This window comes from Pangasianodon hypophthalmus, chromosome 18 (assembly GCF_027358585.1).
Source record: "Pangasianodon hypophthalmus isolate fPanHyp1 chromosome 18, fPanHyp1.pri, whole genome shotgun sequence".
NCBI lineage: Eukaryota > Metazoa > Chordata > Actinopteri > Siluriformes > Pangasiidae > Pangasianodon > Pangasianodon hypophthalmus.
Genome location: NC_069727.1, coordinates 4013047 through 4029480, shown reverse-complemented (window position 1 = coordinate 4029480; position 16434 = coordinate 4013047). Strand labels below are relative to the sequence as shown.

The following is a 16434-nucleotide window of genomic DNA, read 5'->3' as shown; positions in this document are numbered from 1 at the left end:
TACTAATCATGTTTAAGAGATCATGCATTCTGTTTGTTCTAATACTAGGGCCTGCCTGGAGCTGTTGGACCAAAGGGTGAGGAGGTGAATGTCAAATTTTGTTCTTTAAAAAAAAAAAAAAAAAAAAAAAAAAAACCTTTTTTTGACAACCGTGTGTGTTTTTGGTTTTTTTTTGTGAGTAAAAGAGTTAATGTATATGAGCATATGACATCTTTGCACAGGAAAAATATTGCAGTCTTTTGCCCAAACTCCTTAGCCAGATAGCACACAAACATCAACACAATGGGCCTCATCTATCAAACTGGATGTGAATGAATGTATTTGTAAATCATTTATACAGGAAATATGATATTCATGAAAATTCCATAAATTTGGAAAAACGTATGTATGCCGCTTGTGCTCCTGAGTGTGTAAATTTATGCATAAGATCAATAACATCAACTTCAAATCATATCATTTGCATGGATTTGTGGATTTATATAGCTGGAATATACTGTCAAGTTTAAATTGTTTATTTTTATTGCGTTTACAGCGTGTAGCAGACGCCCTAATCCAGAGCGACTTATATTAGAGCTTCAGAGTCTCTATAAAAAAAAAAATATCCTCATACTAGTTCATTACATCAGTCAATATATCAATATTAGTGGCATTAATTAAAGAATATTAAAAAAAAATAAAGAAAGCAAGCCAACACAAATGCATAAATTAAGACAAATAAAATGAATCATACAATTATGACAAAAGAAATGGCGGTGTATAAACGGAGGGCAGGCCGGTCTGTCCGCGCAGAGCCGTAAGCCGTAAACAAACATCTCAGCTAATGGAAGTTTAGCGCTCACTTATTTCTATTAATATTATGTATTATTAAATATTTTTATTGCCATAGAAGTGAGTCAGAATAGCTTCCACTTCCATTTTTCAGACTTTACCATGATCATTTATTTCATGCTCCCAGCTCTCTGTGCACTTGACCATTTATGGAGTATTGTGGGCGTCACTACATGCAAATGAGCTGTGTGTGTCGGGAGTATCAGTGTTTCCAAAACGTTTGAAAATTTTAGTTTGGTTTACTGTACTCAAACTTTTACACACAACTTTAATAAAGATTGATAATTGAGGCCCATTGTCTGTAATTTACATCTCAGTGATGTGAAGTAACATGCATCTTTGCTGATTAATAACACGTATTTACAACATTGTTTTTTGATCATGTGGTCTCTCCATTAATCCTTGAGTATTTCAGTCACTATAATTTTGATCTTAGTATGTGTTAGAAGGTACAGAGATAGACAAATCAATAGCCTGGACTATGTTTCCAGGCTATTTTTATAATTATAGCTGCCCGATGGACAAGAAAATAATCCCAACTCCTTACTGACTTTCGCAAAAACAAATGGTTTCATCTGATATACGCATTTAAACTTAACCGATCCGTGGTACTATGATGCACCTTGAAGCTGTAACTTGATTTCATGCTGCTGAATCCCACCACCTGCAGCACTACACACATCATCTGAACTGGCTGGCTAACAGTATAACGATTTCTATATCTAGCTAGCAAACACAGTCACCTCATGGTCAGACATCTTGAGAGAAAATAAAAACACTAGCAAGATAATAATAATAATATCTTTAACATAGGACAGAACACCACAGCTCATAGCTATATCTTTGGCTGATGATTTGCTGACATTTTGTTGTGCTACTTTAGACACGTATTAATAATTATATACTTGTTTGTTTCTGTTAGTTTGTGTTAATGCTCTTAAGTAGCTAACTAGCCTGACATGCGCTATTATATAACATTAGCTACAGCTTTTTAGCCTAGTTAGTTTACGGCCAACCAAAACCTGGAACTGGGCAGCATACTAGATCTTTTACTTGCCCAATGGACGAGCCAATCATTTGTCCACCTCTGAAAAACACCTGATGTTACTTTTCTCAAATTAGCTGCATGGTATGTTGATAAGAAGTGAAATTGGGCCATCAGGCTAATATTGGCTGGATGTTTCTCTTCTATCTGAGTGTAGTATTTAAATTTTTGAGCTAATGTAACCACAGTTTTCCCAGTCCCACATGTATGAGGTATATGAGTATATTCCAAATATGGCAGAAGTATTAAGAGTTCATTCTGTTTCACAGGGACAGCGCGGAGCACCAGGAGACCCAGCTAAAGGCGTAAACATTATAAAATCACTTCAGTCACTCATATAACACAGATTTTTCACACCAGCAGATACTCAGTCTTCCTTTCTTGCACAGATACTTGGACCATCTGGGAAAAAGGGCGCAAGGGTAAGGATGATATTGTTCAAGTAAATATTGTTATAAATAATATCAGATGTGTTATTTACAATCCTAATACTGAATTCGACTGAGATACAACTCCTCAGCAGACGGTAAAGCTTCTGAAGTAAAGGTAGGCCATCTGTAGGAGGCTCCCACGCACACTGCGCTTGCTTTCGCTTGAACTTAACCAAATCTGGCAGTTCCTTTTTTTTTTTCCTGTGGGATGCCTTCATCTACATTGATAAAAGCAAGCAATATGGCCGTCTCTGTGATGATTCATACACTGTTAATTAGTGAAGAGGATATTCGTGTGAAACTAAAGTCTCCCAGAGGTCTACTTGTCGAGGAACGTGACTCTCAACAAAGGCAGCAATTACCCTCCATACAGAGTTTAGACTGAAGTCTCAATTCGCTGCAGCATTCAAGTGTGTGATTTGTGATGTTCATTAAAAGTTTGATTTGACGTGTTGTACACTCAGAGCATGAAGGAGCCTGACAGTAATGTAGCAACACTGCCAGTAATGATGCGATGAGTAAGAGCGCTATACCGGTAATATAACACTGTTGATTCATGCTTCTGGTGCCATTTGTGTCCCACTGTTATTACATTTACAAATACACTTATGTGTTTTTCACACACAGCAATTCCGATCACGGTTTGGCCTAAGAAGGAAATGTACAGTAATTCTGCATTAGATTTCTGTACATGATGTCTATTTCCTGTTTTAGTCGCAGCCATACATCACTGCAGATTTCACAAATATCTTCCTCAGTAATACATATTATACTTTTTTTTTTTTAAATCTGGCAATACTTTTTAGGATACAGTTAAAATATGCAATTATACAGCACAGTTAACACAAAGCCAGTAGTTGTAACTGCCTCTATAGATTACAGAAATATTTATTAAGTTATTTTTAACTCCTCTTATTATTGTGCCTCTAAATGTGCTCTTAAAAGAATAAGAAAAGAGAAAAGGCAGAGCCACTCCATTTATAAAAACACAGCTCTCTCTGTATGTGTCATGTCTGCCAGTGTGTCTGAAATTACTCTCTCACTCACTCGTTCAGTTGTTTACTATATAAACTGTTATATATAGAGCACTATTTAGAGACACGGAGGACTGAATTCAGACAGCACTGTGTGTAGTGAACGCTCCGGAAACACATTAGCGTAACCAACTATTAGATAAACTATCCGAATGGTCCAAATTGCAGAGCAACCTGAAACCACAGAAACACATTAGCATTAAAAGTGATGTATTAAAAGTACATGTTGGCTTTTGAATTTATATTTGTATACAAAGTCGGGTGCTCTGGTATCCATCCTGACAAGTAAATTGCGTGCTAAAAAGAGATCTCTATGTATTGTGAGACTTTGTGAGACATTGCGAGAAGTACTGTGCATTGGTTGTATTCTGGGTTTACAGTGCACTGTGGGTAATAATATCGTGCATTATCCTTGCAATATAATTTGTTCACTGTGAATTCGGACAACACTAAAATGGCTGCGTCCCAAATAGTGCACAGGGGCTGGGCAATATGATGATATTATACCAATATTGTGATAAGTTGTCACAATACACATTTTTTTTAATACCACAGGTATCATCAATATTCTGTAACAGTTATTAGACAGTAAATTTTTATACAGAATCTTTACAGGGGTGAAAAAAAAAGTACAGAATTAATTTTCACTTTTTTTATTTTCCCTCCTTTTCAGTGTTCAATAATTTATTTCTGTAGACGTTAAATAAAAGTATAACTCGATTATCACAGATATCACTACTGTTTTATTGGCTGCTTTTTGAGTTAAATAACATATCGTGTATCATAGAAATGTCTTCAAGTATCGTGATGTGATCATATTTAGTCATATTGCTCACCCATGTAATGCATTGTAATGCATTTTTTTCCGTGGAGAGCAGAGAAGAGTGTTAAAGTGTTTTCCTTTCTACTTAACTTCACACTCAGGGGTTTAGCTACAGGACTTGACCACAGCCAACTTTCTGTGTTAAGCGTTTGTGTGGCGTTCCTGTGTTGGCTGATAGTGATGCCATTGCAGCACTTTTTGTAACATCAATAAATTACAGATTAAGTTTTGTCCCCGTCTTACAGGGGGATATCGGCCCAGTGGGACCTCCTGGGCTTCAGGGAATTAAAGGTGTCCAAGGAGACAAAGGTGAAAAGGTAAAACCGTGTTTGTGTACACAGCTGATTGCTTTATTGAGGAATGCTTCGACCTTGTGTATTGACTTATTGTTTCTGTGGTCTTTAAAGGGCAGTCCTGGCTTCGGGATTCCTGGACAGCCGGGTCCTAAGGGTGAGAGTGGTGAGAGGGTGAGTGTCATTAAGAAATAACCTGTAAGCTAAATCAGCAGACTGAACTGGTATAGAAATAACTTTGTGTATTTGTGCACAGGGTAATGTTGGATTATCAGGGAAACCTGGACCTAAGGTAAATAAAGATTTCTTACCCGTCATGTTACAGATGACAACATTTAACTATTTTTTTCAGCTGCTAAACCTGGCCAAGTGTGTAGACTCATTCGCCCTGATTTACTGAACGTCAAACATGAAAATCACTTGAGAGATTCTGTGAGCAAATTACTCCAGACAAGCATTAAAATAGTACATTTGCATAATCCTTTAAATTTTTCTCATTATCGCAAAATAATGTAGTTTCTCAAAATTAGGGGGCCAAGCACCATGTTCAGTGATGTTTATCCCATGATGTTAATTGTCCACCATATTGAATTTTCCACCATTTTAGCTTTTTTAAAAACAGTTTTCCACTTCTTCTCCTATAAATGTTGTCCAATCGTCATCAAATTTTCATGAGAGTAACCGAAAAAAAAGAACGAATCTTGTTTCTCAGATTTATGATATGCTGGACAGTTTGTCCATAATTCATACACAAATGAATTTGATGCAAAGTTGCCAAACAGGAAGTGAGGACAATTCTTCTTAATGGTGTGACGTATTTAGACCAATCTTTGTAGGTAAGTAAATGAACACGTCCTAAGGGACTTCAGGAATGTTTCTGTAAATTCACTTATAAGAGGCACTATAATTCACAAATTCGTAAAACTACTCATAAGTTTTGAACTGCTCAACATCAAATCATTCTTCTTTCTTTTGATTCCCTTGAAGGTGATGAGTGCTCTTCATGTGATTTGCCAAACAAGAAATGGGCTATGTTGAAATTTAACAAAAACTGTTAGGGTGTTTTGGCTTATTCTCCTACAACTTTTGTCCAATCATTGCAAAATTTTAATCACAGCATCGTGAGACCATCCAGAACAAAACTTGTGTCTCAGATTTAAGATAGCCGGGATGTTTCATCTATAATGTGCAGACAAATTTGATGTTGAAGTTGCCAAACAGTAAATGTGGGCATACCAAACTTCTTACACATGTTTATCAACTTGGGGGGGTTCTTCTATCACTAAGAAGTTTGGCCAAAAAGTGCTTGGCCCCCTTAATTACTGCTTGCAGCTACATTTATTTCTTATTACTACCGAAGTAAAGTTGTGTCGTTTGCAAGTCCGGTGCCAGCATTGTTTAAAGAGCTTGTGAAAAGTTGTATCTTTACCTTGTAAACAAAACACATGCTCTGGTATTTTGTATTCATATCATATTTTGAACACATTCTCAACACTCCCACTACCTTCAACGTGCGTTATACTTCACTCAAATTTATGCATACATGTGTCAGGTTCCCATTTTACTCTTACAGGAGTCTCTTTAAGATCCCAACTCATCACAGTGTATGAGAACAATTAGCACATTCATTTAAATACGCTGCATTTAAATACTTTGCCCCTGACTGAATAATTATTCAATTATCACTTACACACAACATGCCCACTAAGTACACACAAACAATTTAGTCGATTACACACTCCATTTAGCCTCTTTATTCAGGGCCTTAGTAAATCAGGGTCATAGTGTTTTGTTTATCATATAAGTTTTTAAAATTAGTTTGATCATTCCAAGCCAGGGGACTGATAGAAGTATATTATAAATAGTCTCATATTGAACAAGTAATTGTTTGCACCTCAAATGGCTGTCTATTTCCTTAGGGCAACGATGGCTCTAAAGGAGAAAAGGGTAACATGGGTCTCTCAGGAAACCCAGGACCTCCTGGACTAAGAGGTAAAGATGTAAGTAAACCATGGAAGAGGTGTGTGTGTGCTTGTGTGTAGTGCCTTCTTGGCTGCTGACTATATTTAAATAGTTTCACCCTGAATTTATTTGAATTTTGCCAATCAGGTTAAAATGTACTTTCATTTTCTCTAATCCTGCCTGTTGTGATTTATAAAAAGGGGCACGTCTTGCTCCAAGATTGGTGTCTGATTAGAGACACGTAAATTCCAGACCTTGAAAAAATCTCCCAAGGTGTTTAGTAAAGTATAATGATTCAGGCCTCAGACAGACCTGGCAACAGTGAAATGTGTTAGAATGTTAATCAGATAGGAATCAAATTTGCTGAAAAACTGTAAAAATTCTTTCAGGGTTTGCCTGGCTCAAAAGGAGTCCCTGGATATAAGGTGAGAGAAAACTTACTTATACAAGAACACAAACACCAAATACACACACTAATGCATATAAAAATATATAGTTACTCATGCACATGTATATCACATCGATGTACCTGACTCATTCTTATACCTGACTCATGGTGGTGGGTTATTTTTCCACAGGGAGAGCATGGTTCTCCAGGGCAGCCAGGAGAGAAAGGCATCAGGGTAATGTCACATACCGTCCTGTAGCATATCATTCTTCATTCTTACAAATGAGACAAAGCCTCTAAGAATGAAACATTTAATATTAAACCCCCTTATACCACAGCACTGTTGAAATTCTCAGTTCTGAAGGTTTATGAAAGTCGTCTGGACAGAGGAGTTTGCACTTTGTGTTTTCTCAGTAACATGACAAACTCAATATTTTTTCATTAATTTTAAGAGAGAGAAAAAAAGAGAGGCTGGTGAGGGAACGACTGTTTAGAGCTGCTATAACATAAGTGATAACAGGAAAATAAATGGTCTCTATAACATGCGCTGATGAAATGAATCAGGCGAACTCAACGTTAGGCTTATTATTATAAATAAATATGCTTATTTATTATTATTATAAATTCATTATTAAAGCTCATAGCATATGTCAATGCACAGGCAGCCAGAAACAAACTGCGATAATGCATAATCGTAATCAAGACAACACAAGCACAGATCAAACCCGCGAGGTAAACTAGAAATACAAATAATCAGGGAAATGAATAAAACACAGGAAAACACGTCTCAGAAAATTGTTTGACGTATACCATGATAAAACATTGTGACTAGACAGAGAAACAGAAGGGTGTAAATACACAAATTAATCAAGGAAGTATCTGAAACCAGATGAGAACACTAAGGAGAAAAATAATGACAAGACAGGTGTGGAGACAAGACGCAAATCAAAACATAACGCTCATGTCTATATACTGTACACGAAACATGACAAGAACTAAATATAAAAACACAACACTGTTCCACTGGGAGCCAAGAGGGGGAATTCAAGACAGTCTTGTTGATGTTATACAACATTAAACTTAACTATAAACAGATAAAAATTATGATGTTTTGTACTTAAATGAATGAAAGATTGTTAGCGTTGGCAAGGTGCAGTGGTATAAGAGAAATGAAAGACTTTGGGATGTGCTGTTAATGCACATACATCTGTCGCACATATCCTTTTGTGTTTAACCCTTTATTTAATTAATTTCTATTCCTCAGGGCCCTCTCGGTCTCCCTGGACAACCAGGAGGCCCTGGTGAGACAGGAGACCCTGGGAAAATTGGTCTTCCGGTAAGCAGCTGCAGTCTTTTTAACCTCTTTTTAAGGCCTGGCTTATTATTCAGTTCATCTTAAAGCATATTATTCATTAACGTCTATGAATTACTAGTATAATTCTTATAGAAATATTATTATATATGATTATATTATAATAGAGTAATTATAATAGAGTTAGGAATGTAAGTCTGGCCCATGTGACTGGTCCATGGACTTTAAAGGGTTGGTATCAATTTATTAATGATACCAGTGAATTAAATTTATTACAGCATCATTTTATTGTATTTAATAGAAGTAATTTTGTGTGAAGTGTAATTGTGTAATTGCACATTTGTAGTTGAAATATCATGTGTTTGTCCTTCGCAGGGTCCTGAAGGTCCGAGAGGAGAGAAAGGCGAGCCAGTATGTTCTGTATTATGATTTTTATTTATCAGAAGTGTTTTATTTTGCATTATGAGCCACATTTGTTGTTTCTTTGTTTTTCCAGACCAGGTGTTAGATTTAGAAAAGCATGCACACAACACATCCCATACAAAATCCCCTTTTATCAATTTCAATCCGGCTACAATAAGATTCACATGCATGTCTACTAAACATAGTTCTTAACACTCCTATTTTGTATTTTTTTAATGATATAATAAAGAGCTCAGGATATAATTCCTATAAATAGGAGTTAGATTCTCAGATAATTTCTCCTCGAATATCTCTCCAATGCTGGATCTAATTCAGGGCACAATTCTGAAAGGATGGTTTCTTCGAATTATGAACCAAAACATCCTAGTGGTCTTTAAAAACCCACTTGGCCATTAGAGCAGACATGTCTGTTGTGTTCTGAAAATACTTCACTTTATTGTCCAAAAAAACACATCATTTTAACACCATTATTATTCAGAAAGGAATTATAGCTGGGTTTCAGTTAACTCTGGCTAGAGAAGTCATTACTTTTAATAAACTTATCACTTATTTTAATCATAAAGGGTGATTTGGGTAGTCAAGGGCTCTTAGCATCCTACAAGGGTTCTACATGGAACCCTATCTGGAAGGAAAATCCTCGGTTGAACCATTAAGGTTCTAGATTTAGCAGTTTTTTCAAACAGTGTAGTTTTGAAGCATGCTGTTAAGTTCATTAAGGGTGGTGTGATGCGTCCTGATGTGAAGCGGAGCTACTGTAACCACCTCAACAGCACATCCCTAAATAAAAAGTGTTTTATTCCTCTTGTACCACAGCAATTTACAATTTTTAAAAATATATTAAAGAACAACATCATACTTTGTATCCATATAGGTCATGGAACATCAACAAAACAATGTACTTCTTATTATAGCTTATTATAAACAGTCATTCCTTCGACAGCCTCTTTTTTTGTTTCTCTTGAAGCTGAAAAAAAGGCCTTAAGACCATGTCATGTCAGAAAACATAAAGCTACAGCTTTACCTCTGACTGTTACAAAGCACTGAGACCAGAGACAATATTTATGTTCTATAAATGTTAAATAAGTGTCTCCTTACAGAAGACTTCACCGTGTCAGCAATTATACTTGTGACTGCGAATAACCCTGTGATTTGCAGCTGCGCTATTGTCAGAGCTGCTGTTATAGAAAATTAATCAACACCTTTTGACCAGTCTAATTAGAGAATTCAACAGCGCTGTGGTATAATTATGTCAAGTCTCTAAATCTCGCACGCAATAAAAACAGCATGCATACAGAGAATATTTTGATTAATAATTCTAATAAATGTGAGATTCATACTGAATGGCTAATAGTGGTTTGTAAGTAGAAGGTACAGCAAGTGTTGATTATAATTCTTGTTTTCATATTTGCTTTTTCTCGAGGGAAAACCTGGTCCACCTGGAAATCATCAAGTGAGAATTCATATTATTTCAAACCATCAGATTGTCATACAGTCAGAAATGTTTCCTGTTTAGGCTTATTATTGTTACAGCGTTACAGTTTGTTTAGCACATGTTTGGTGCAAGCTTTTACTATACGTTTTGCATTCGTTCTGTTTATGCATATGTTCAAACATTTGGATACTTATCGAATGCTTTTCTTCCCTCATAGTTCTCCATCTCAGACAACATCAGAACCATCAAGGTACAGGGCACGTCATGCACGATTTTATTATGTTTGATTTTATACAGCAATTCTGTTTGTTTTTGATTTCTTGAATTTTTTTAAGTTGAACATGAATCGAAGAAGAAGAAAACAAAGAAGAAGCCTTTATTTGTCACATATACATTACACCACAGTGAAATTCTCTTCTTCAATTCATGCTCAACTTAAAAAATTCAAGCTGGGGTCAGCCATGATGTAGCGCCCGTGGGGCAGATAGGGTTAAAGGCATTGCTCAATGGCCCAATAGTAGCAGTTTGTGCAGTGCTGGGGCTTGAACCCCCAACCTTCTGATCAGTAACCCAGAGCCTTAACCCCTGAGTAACTAGTGTGTTTGTAATTGTGCACTCATCAAATTGTGGAATTAGATATTATCACTGGTGTTGACTTATGTATAAATGGAGTAAATGGAAGTAGGTAATTGACTATAATAAGTTGTCAGTTTTGAACATGATATTAAACCAAACATCAGCGAGAACCACTGAGCAAGTTGCCGTTGCAAAATCAACAACTGAAAAAAGACTATCAGATCATTCAAGGGAGAATAAATAGACAAGTAATAACATTAAAAGCATTAGCACTGTCTAGAAAACCTCAAAATAACCAATGATCTGAGTGCAGGTATAAAGGTTTTGCTGTAGAAATAACCAAACAGATTTTGGTTATTTCTCACTGACTATTCTTCTGAATCTACTGAATAATAAAGTGCATTCTGTATCTAGAAATGGATGTGGTATGTGTTTTGTGTGTTTTTAGGGTGAGCCAGGTGATCCAGGCGAGCGTGGGCTCCCAGGCCTGCGAGGAGATACAGGACTGCCAGGGCCACCAGTAAGAACATGAACACAGAGATTTATATAAACCTAATAATAGCTCTAACATTCCCTAACAAGTCCCTCTTTCTCCAGGGTCCTCCAGGAAAACCTGGACCTTCAGGGTTTATGGACTTTGCAGTGAGTCTTTGACGTGTAATAAAAATTTAGGTGTTTATATGGTTCCATATGAACCATAATGGTAAATGTAAATATGCAACACATTCAATAAGTTATATGAATATTTTTTACATTTAGAGCTGGATATTGACTTGGCCTTTTCTTTATGCTGTTCTTGTATTCTTGAAACGTTTACAAATCTTTGCATTGTGTTGTGTAGTGTGTAGTTTATTAGGAACAGCTGTATACCTGCTCATTCATGCAGTTATCTAAACAACCAATAACGTGGCAGCAGCGAAATACATAAAATCATACAGGTATAAGTCAAGAGCTTCAGTTAATGTTCACATTATACCTCAGAATGGGGAAAATGTGATCTCAGTGGCATGAATGTTGGTGCTAGTTTGAGTATTTCAGAAACTGCTGATCTCCTGGGATTTACACACATAACAGTTACTAGAGTTTACACAGAACGGTGCGAAAAACTAAAAACATCCAGTGAGCAGCAGGTCTGAAGGCAGAGACATGGAGAGAGGAGAATGGCCCGACTAGTTCGAGCTGACAGGAAGGCTGTGGTGACTCAAATAACCACTCTTTACAGACGTGGTGAGCAGAAAAGCAATCTTAGAATGCTCAACACGTCGACCCTTGAGGTAGATGAGCCACAACAGCAGAAGACCACTCCTGTCAGCTGAGAAAAGGACTCTGGAGTGGAGTCATTTGGTCTTTTTCAATCTTCAGCTCTCTTTAACAGCTGTTGACGTGTATCTGTATGATCATATACTTGCATGCATGAGCAGGGATACAGGTGTTCCTATTAAAGTGACAGGTGAGTGTAGGAGAATTTTTTTTCTCAGATACTTTTCATAAAATCAAGTATATTAATTGCTGGAAATCAGATATATTAATATTATATAGTTGTGTTTTAATATCATTCAAGCTTCAGGTGTCAGACCACTGACGTAGATGATTTATTATTTATTTATCTTTTCTTTAATGTTTACTGCAGGGTGTATCTGACCGAGATGGACTGGATGGTTTAAAAGGAATGCATGGACCAAAGGTTAGCCTACTGGACATCTCGTATTTATTTAATATTGCATGCATTGTATAACATATCATTCCCTTTTTTTTCCTAGCTGAAGACTATGTTTAAGCCGCAAATATTATTAAAGTTATTACAATTCTGAACTTTTTTCAAATTGTTGTTATTTTTTTAAGGGCGAACCTGGAAAGAAAGGGGAGCCGGGAGCTGTGAGTAATCATTCTGCTGCCAGGAAAGCGTGATTCATAGCTTAAATGCGACGTTGACATTAAAGGAAGTGTAAGGTGTATAATTAGGCTTGTAATGAGCTGTTATATCTGTAATTCGTGTCACATATGATGGGAGATATTTAAGAAGAACAAGAGTTTATATTCTGTTGATGTCACTCATAATACAGTATATGAGAAAATTGGTTTTGAAAAATTTCACAGTTGAAAAAAAATTGAAAATGAATGTAAAAGCAGTACCATGATTATGGACCACTGAGTCATTTATGTTCTTTTTTGTGTTTGTTTTAATAGAAAGGAGAGAAGGGAGATCCTGGGCGAGTTGGAGTTGCTGGCATGCCTGGTTTACCCGGTGTTCCTGTGAGTAAATATAGTCACATTCTCATCTAATCCAATACACATTCTCACCTAATCTAATACACATTCTCACCCAGTCCAATACACATTCTCACCTAATCCAATACACACTCTCACCTAATCCAATACACATTCTCACCTAATCCAATACACATTCTCACCCAGTCCAATACACATTCTCACCTAATCCAATACACACTCTCACCCAGTCCAATACACATTCTCACCTAATCCAATACACACTCTCACCTAATCCAATACACACTCTCACCTAATCCAATACACACTCTCACCTAATCCAATACACATTCTCACCTAATCCAGTACACATTCTCACCCAGTCCAATACACATTCTCACCTAATCCAATACACACTCTCACCCAGTCCAATACACATTCTCACCTAATCCAATACACACTCTCACCTAATCCAATACACACTCTCACCTAATCCAATACACACTCTCACCTAATCCAATACACATTCTCACCTAATCCAGTACACATTCTCACCCAGTCCAATACACATTCTCACCTAATCCAATACACATTCTCACCTAATCCAATACACATTCTCACCCAGTCCAATACACATTCTCACCTAATCCAATACACACTCTCACCTAATCCAATACACACTCTCACCTAACCCAATACACATTCTCACCTAATCCAATACACACTCGCACCTAATCCAATACACACTCTCACCTAATCCAATACACATTCTCACCTAATCCAATACACACTCTCACCTAATCCAATACACACTCTCACCTAATCCAATACACATTCTCACCCAGTCCAATACACATTCTCACCTAATCCAATACACATTCTCACCTAATCCAATACACATTCTCACCTAATCCAATACACACTCTCACCCAGTCCAATACACACTCTCACCTAATCCAATACACATTCTCACCCAGTCCAATACACACTCTCACCCAGTCCAATACACATTCTCACCTAATCCAATACACATTCTCACCTAATCCAATACACACTCTCACCTAATCCAATACACACTCTCACCCAGTCCAATACACATTCTCACCTAATCCAATACACATTCTCACCCAGTCCAATACACATTCTCACCTAATCCAATACACACTCTCACCTAATCCAATACACATTCTCACCCAGTCCAATACACACTCTCACCCAGTCCAATACACATTCTCACCTAATCCAATACACATTCTCACCTAATCCAATACACATTCTCACCTAATCCAATACACATTCTCACCCAGTCCAATACACATTCTCACCTAATCCAATACACACTCTCACCCAGTCCAATACACATTCCCACCCAGTCCAATACACACTCTCACCCAGTCCAATACACATTCTCACCCAGTCCAATACACACTCTCACCCAGTCCAATACACATTCTCACCCAGTCCAATACACATTCCCACCCAGTCCAATACACACTCTCACCCAGTCCAATACACACTCTCACCTAATCCAATACACATTCTCACCCAGTCCAATACACACTCTCACCCAGTCCAATACACATTCTCACCCAGTCCAATACACATTCTCACCCAGTCCAATACACACTCTCACCCAGTCCAATACACATTCTCACCCAGTCCAATACACATTCTCACCTAATCCAATACACACTCTCACTCAGTCCAATACACATTCCCACCCAGTCCAGTACACACTCTCACCTAATCCAATACACATTCTCACCCAGTCCAATACACACTCTCACCCAGTCCAATACACATTCTCACCCAGTCCAATACACATTCTCACCTAATCCAATACACACTCTCACCCAGTCCAATACACATTCCCACCCAGTCCAGTACACACTCTCACCTAATCCAATACACATTCTCACCCAGTCCAATACACATTCTCACCTAATCCAATACACATTCTCACCTAATCCAATACACACTCTCACCCAGTCCAATACACACTCTCACCCAGTCCAATACACATTCTCACCCAGTCCAATACACACTCTCACCCAGTCCAATACACATTCTCACCCAGTCCAATACACACTCTCACCTAATCCAATACACATTCTCACCCAGTCCAATACACATTCTCACCTAATCCAATACACACTCTCACCCAGTCCAATACACATTCTCACCCAGTCCAATACACACTCTCACCCAGTCCAATACACATTCTCACCCAGTCCAATACACATTCTCACCCAGTCCAGTACACACTCTCACCTAATCCAATACACACTCTCACCTAATCCAATACACACTCTCACCTAATCCAATACACATTCTCACCCAGTCCAATACACACTCTCACCCAGTCCAATACACATTCTCACCCAGTCCAATACACATTCTCACCTAATCCAATACACATTCTCACCCAGTCCAATACACATTCTCACCCAGTCCAATACACACTCTCACCCAGTCCAATACACATTCTCACCTAATCCAATACACACTCTCACCCAGTCCAATACACATTCTCACCCAGTCCAGTACACATTCTCACCCAGTCCCAACTGGGATCCCAACTGGAACCTATGATATTGCTGATGAAATATAATAGGGTGTTTATGAGACCGTATAGCTTTCCCTGCTATTCTACAACTTACGTTTATCTAAAATGATCTAAAATGAAATTATATGTCATTTGAAGTGATTATATAAAGATTTTGCCATGTATTTATTAACAGAGGAGTTTTGTGGGAGAATTTTATTACTTATTAGTTACATTAGCCTTATTACACCAGTGCAAAGCTAAAGCAAATTTATAACACCAAACACATCCCGGCTGATCGACTGCATTTCTACGAAGTCCAACAGATTCTAGTTTGTAGTTTAAATTTTTTACCATGTGACTGCTAATACTTGGTGTCCAAACATGCTGGGTTTTATCTCTGTGTGTCTCGATGTTTAGGGTAAACCTGGTGTGGACGGCAAGCGTGGAGTAGCAGGAAAAGATGTAAGAGCTTTAATCATGTCTAATTATATCCAGTATATATTTTTATATTGTTTTATTATTTTTAATTCTGATTTTGCTTAAATCTCTGCATTTCTTCAATTTAGGGACAAGAAGGACTCAGGGGTAGCGATGGGAAAAAGGTTTGCAAATAAGAGCCTGACTCGATTATTATTTATAAAAATGATGTGACGTTTAACGCTCTGCATTTTTTTATGGTTACAGGGAGAGAAAGGGGAACCTGGTGTTGATGTAAGAACTTAAAAGCTCCTATAATCTGTATTAAATTATGTAAAGCTATGTAACTCTGTTCAGATTTAATTTGGGAACCTGTGTGTCTTCTCAGGGTAAAGATGGGCCAAAGGGAGATGTAGGTCCTCCAGGTTTGCCCGGTCCTCCTGTTGTATTGCCTGAGGTACAGGGCACTTAAATACCAATTATTCATTATGGGTCGTATTCAGAGTGAGGAATTAATAAAGAAATCACACGCATTGGTATTCACACATAGCTTAAATATTACGCTCTTAATTCATTAACTGTATAATCCTTTTCTTTACAGAAGAGAACATCAGATGAATCGAAACATTGGTGTTATTTTATTAATTTGACCAATCGACATAGCGAATTAAAAGCACCATAAAATAATTAATATGCCATGCACACACGTTACGA

The 16434-nt window shown here is 37.3% G+C and overlaps 1 protein-coding gene across 5 annotated transcripts in view; it reads left to right on the top strand.

Moving 5' to 3' along the window:
* The window catches only part of col7a1l (collagen type VII alpha 1-like), a 99393-nt gene that overhangs the window by 47188 nt on the left and 35771 nt on the right, over nt 1-16434 (top strand). For all 5 annotated transcript variants that reach the window (XM_026922930.3, XM_034313198.2, XM_026922928.3 and 2 more), the window contains exons 44-65: nt 49-84; nt 2143-2178; nt 2263-2295; nt 4407-4478; nt 4569-4628; nt 4711-4746; nt 6374-6454; nt 6806-6841; nt 6995-7039; nt 8069-8140; nt 8492-8527; nt 9960-9989; nt 10189-10221; nt 10996-11067; nt 11145-11189; nt 12178-12231; nt 12390-12422; nt 12735-12800; nt 15721-15765; nt 15870-15905; nt 15988-16014; nt 16109-16177. In XM_026922930.3, the coding sequence (XP_026778731.3) occupies nt 49-84; nt 2143-2178; nt 2263-2295; nt 4407-4478; nt 4569-4628; nt 4711-4746; nt 6374-6454; nt 6806-6841; nt 6995-7039; nt 8069-8140; nt 8492-8527; nt 9960-9989; nt 10189-10221; nt 10996-11067; nt 11145-11189; nt 12178-12231; nt 12390-12422; nt 12735-12800; nt 15721-15765; nt 15870-15905; nt 15988-16014; nt 16109-16177 (1053 nt within the window). The remainder of the gene's footprint in view (nt 1-48; nt 85-2142; nt 2179-2262; nt 2296-4406; nt 4479-4568; nt 4629-4710; nt 4747-6373; nt 6455-6805; nt 6842-6994; nt 7040-8068; nt 8141-8491; nt 8528-9959; nt 9990-10188; nt 10222-10995; nt 11068-11144; nt 11190-12177; nt 12232-12389; nt 12423-12734; nt 12801-15720; nt 15766-15869; nt 15906-15987; nt 16015-16108; nt 16178-16434) is intronic.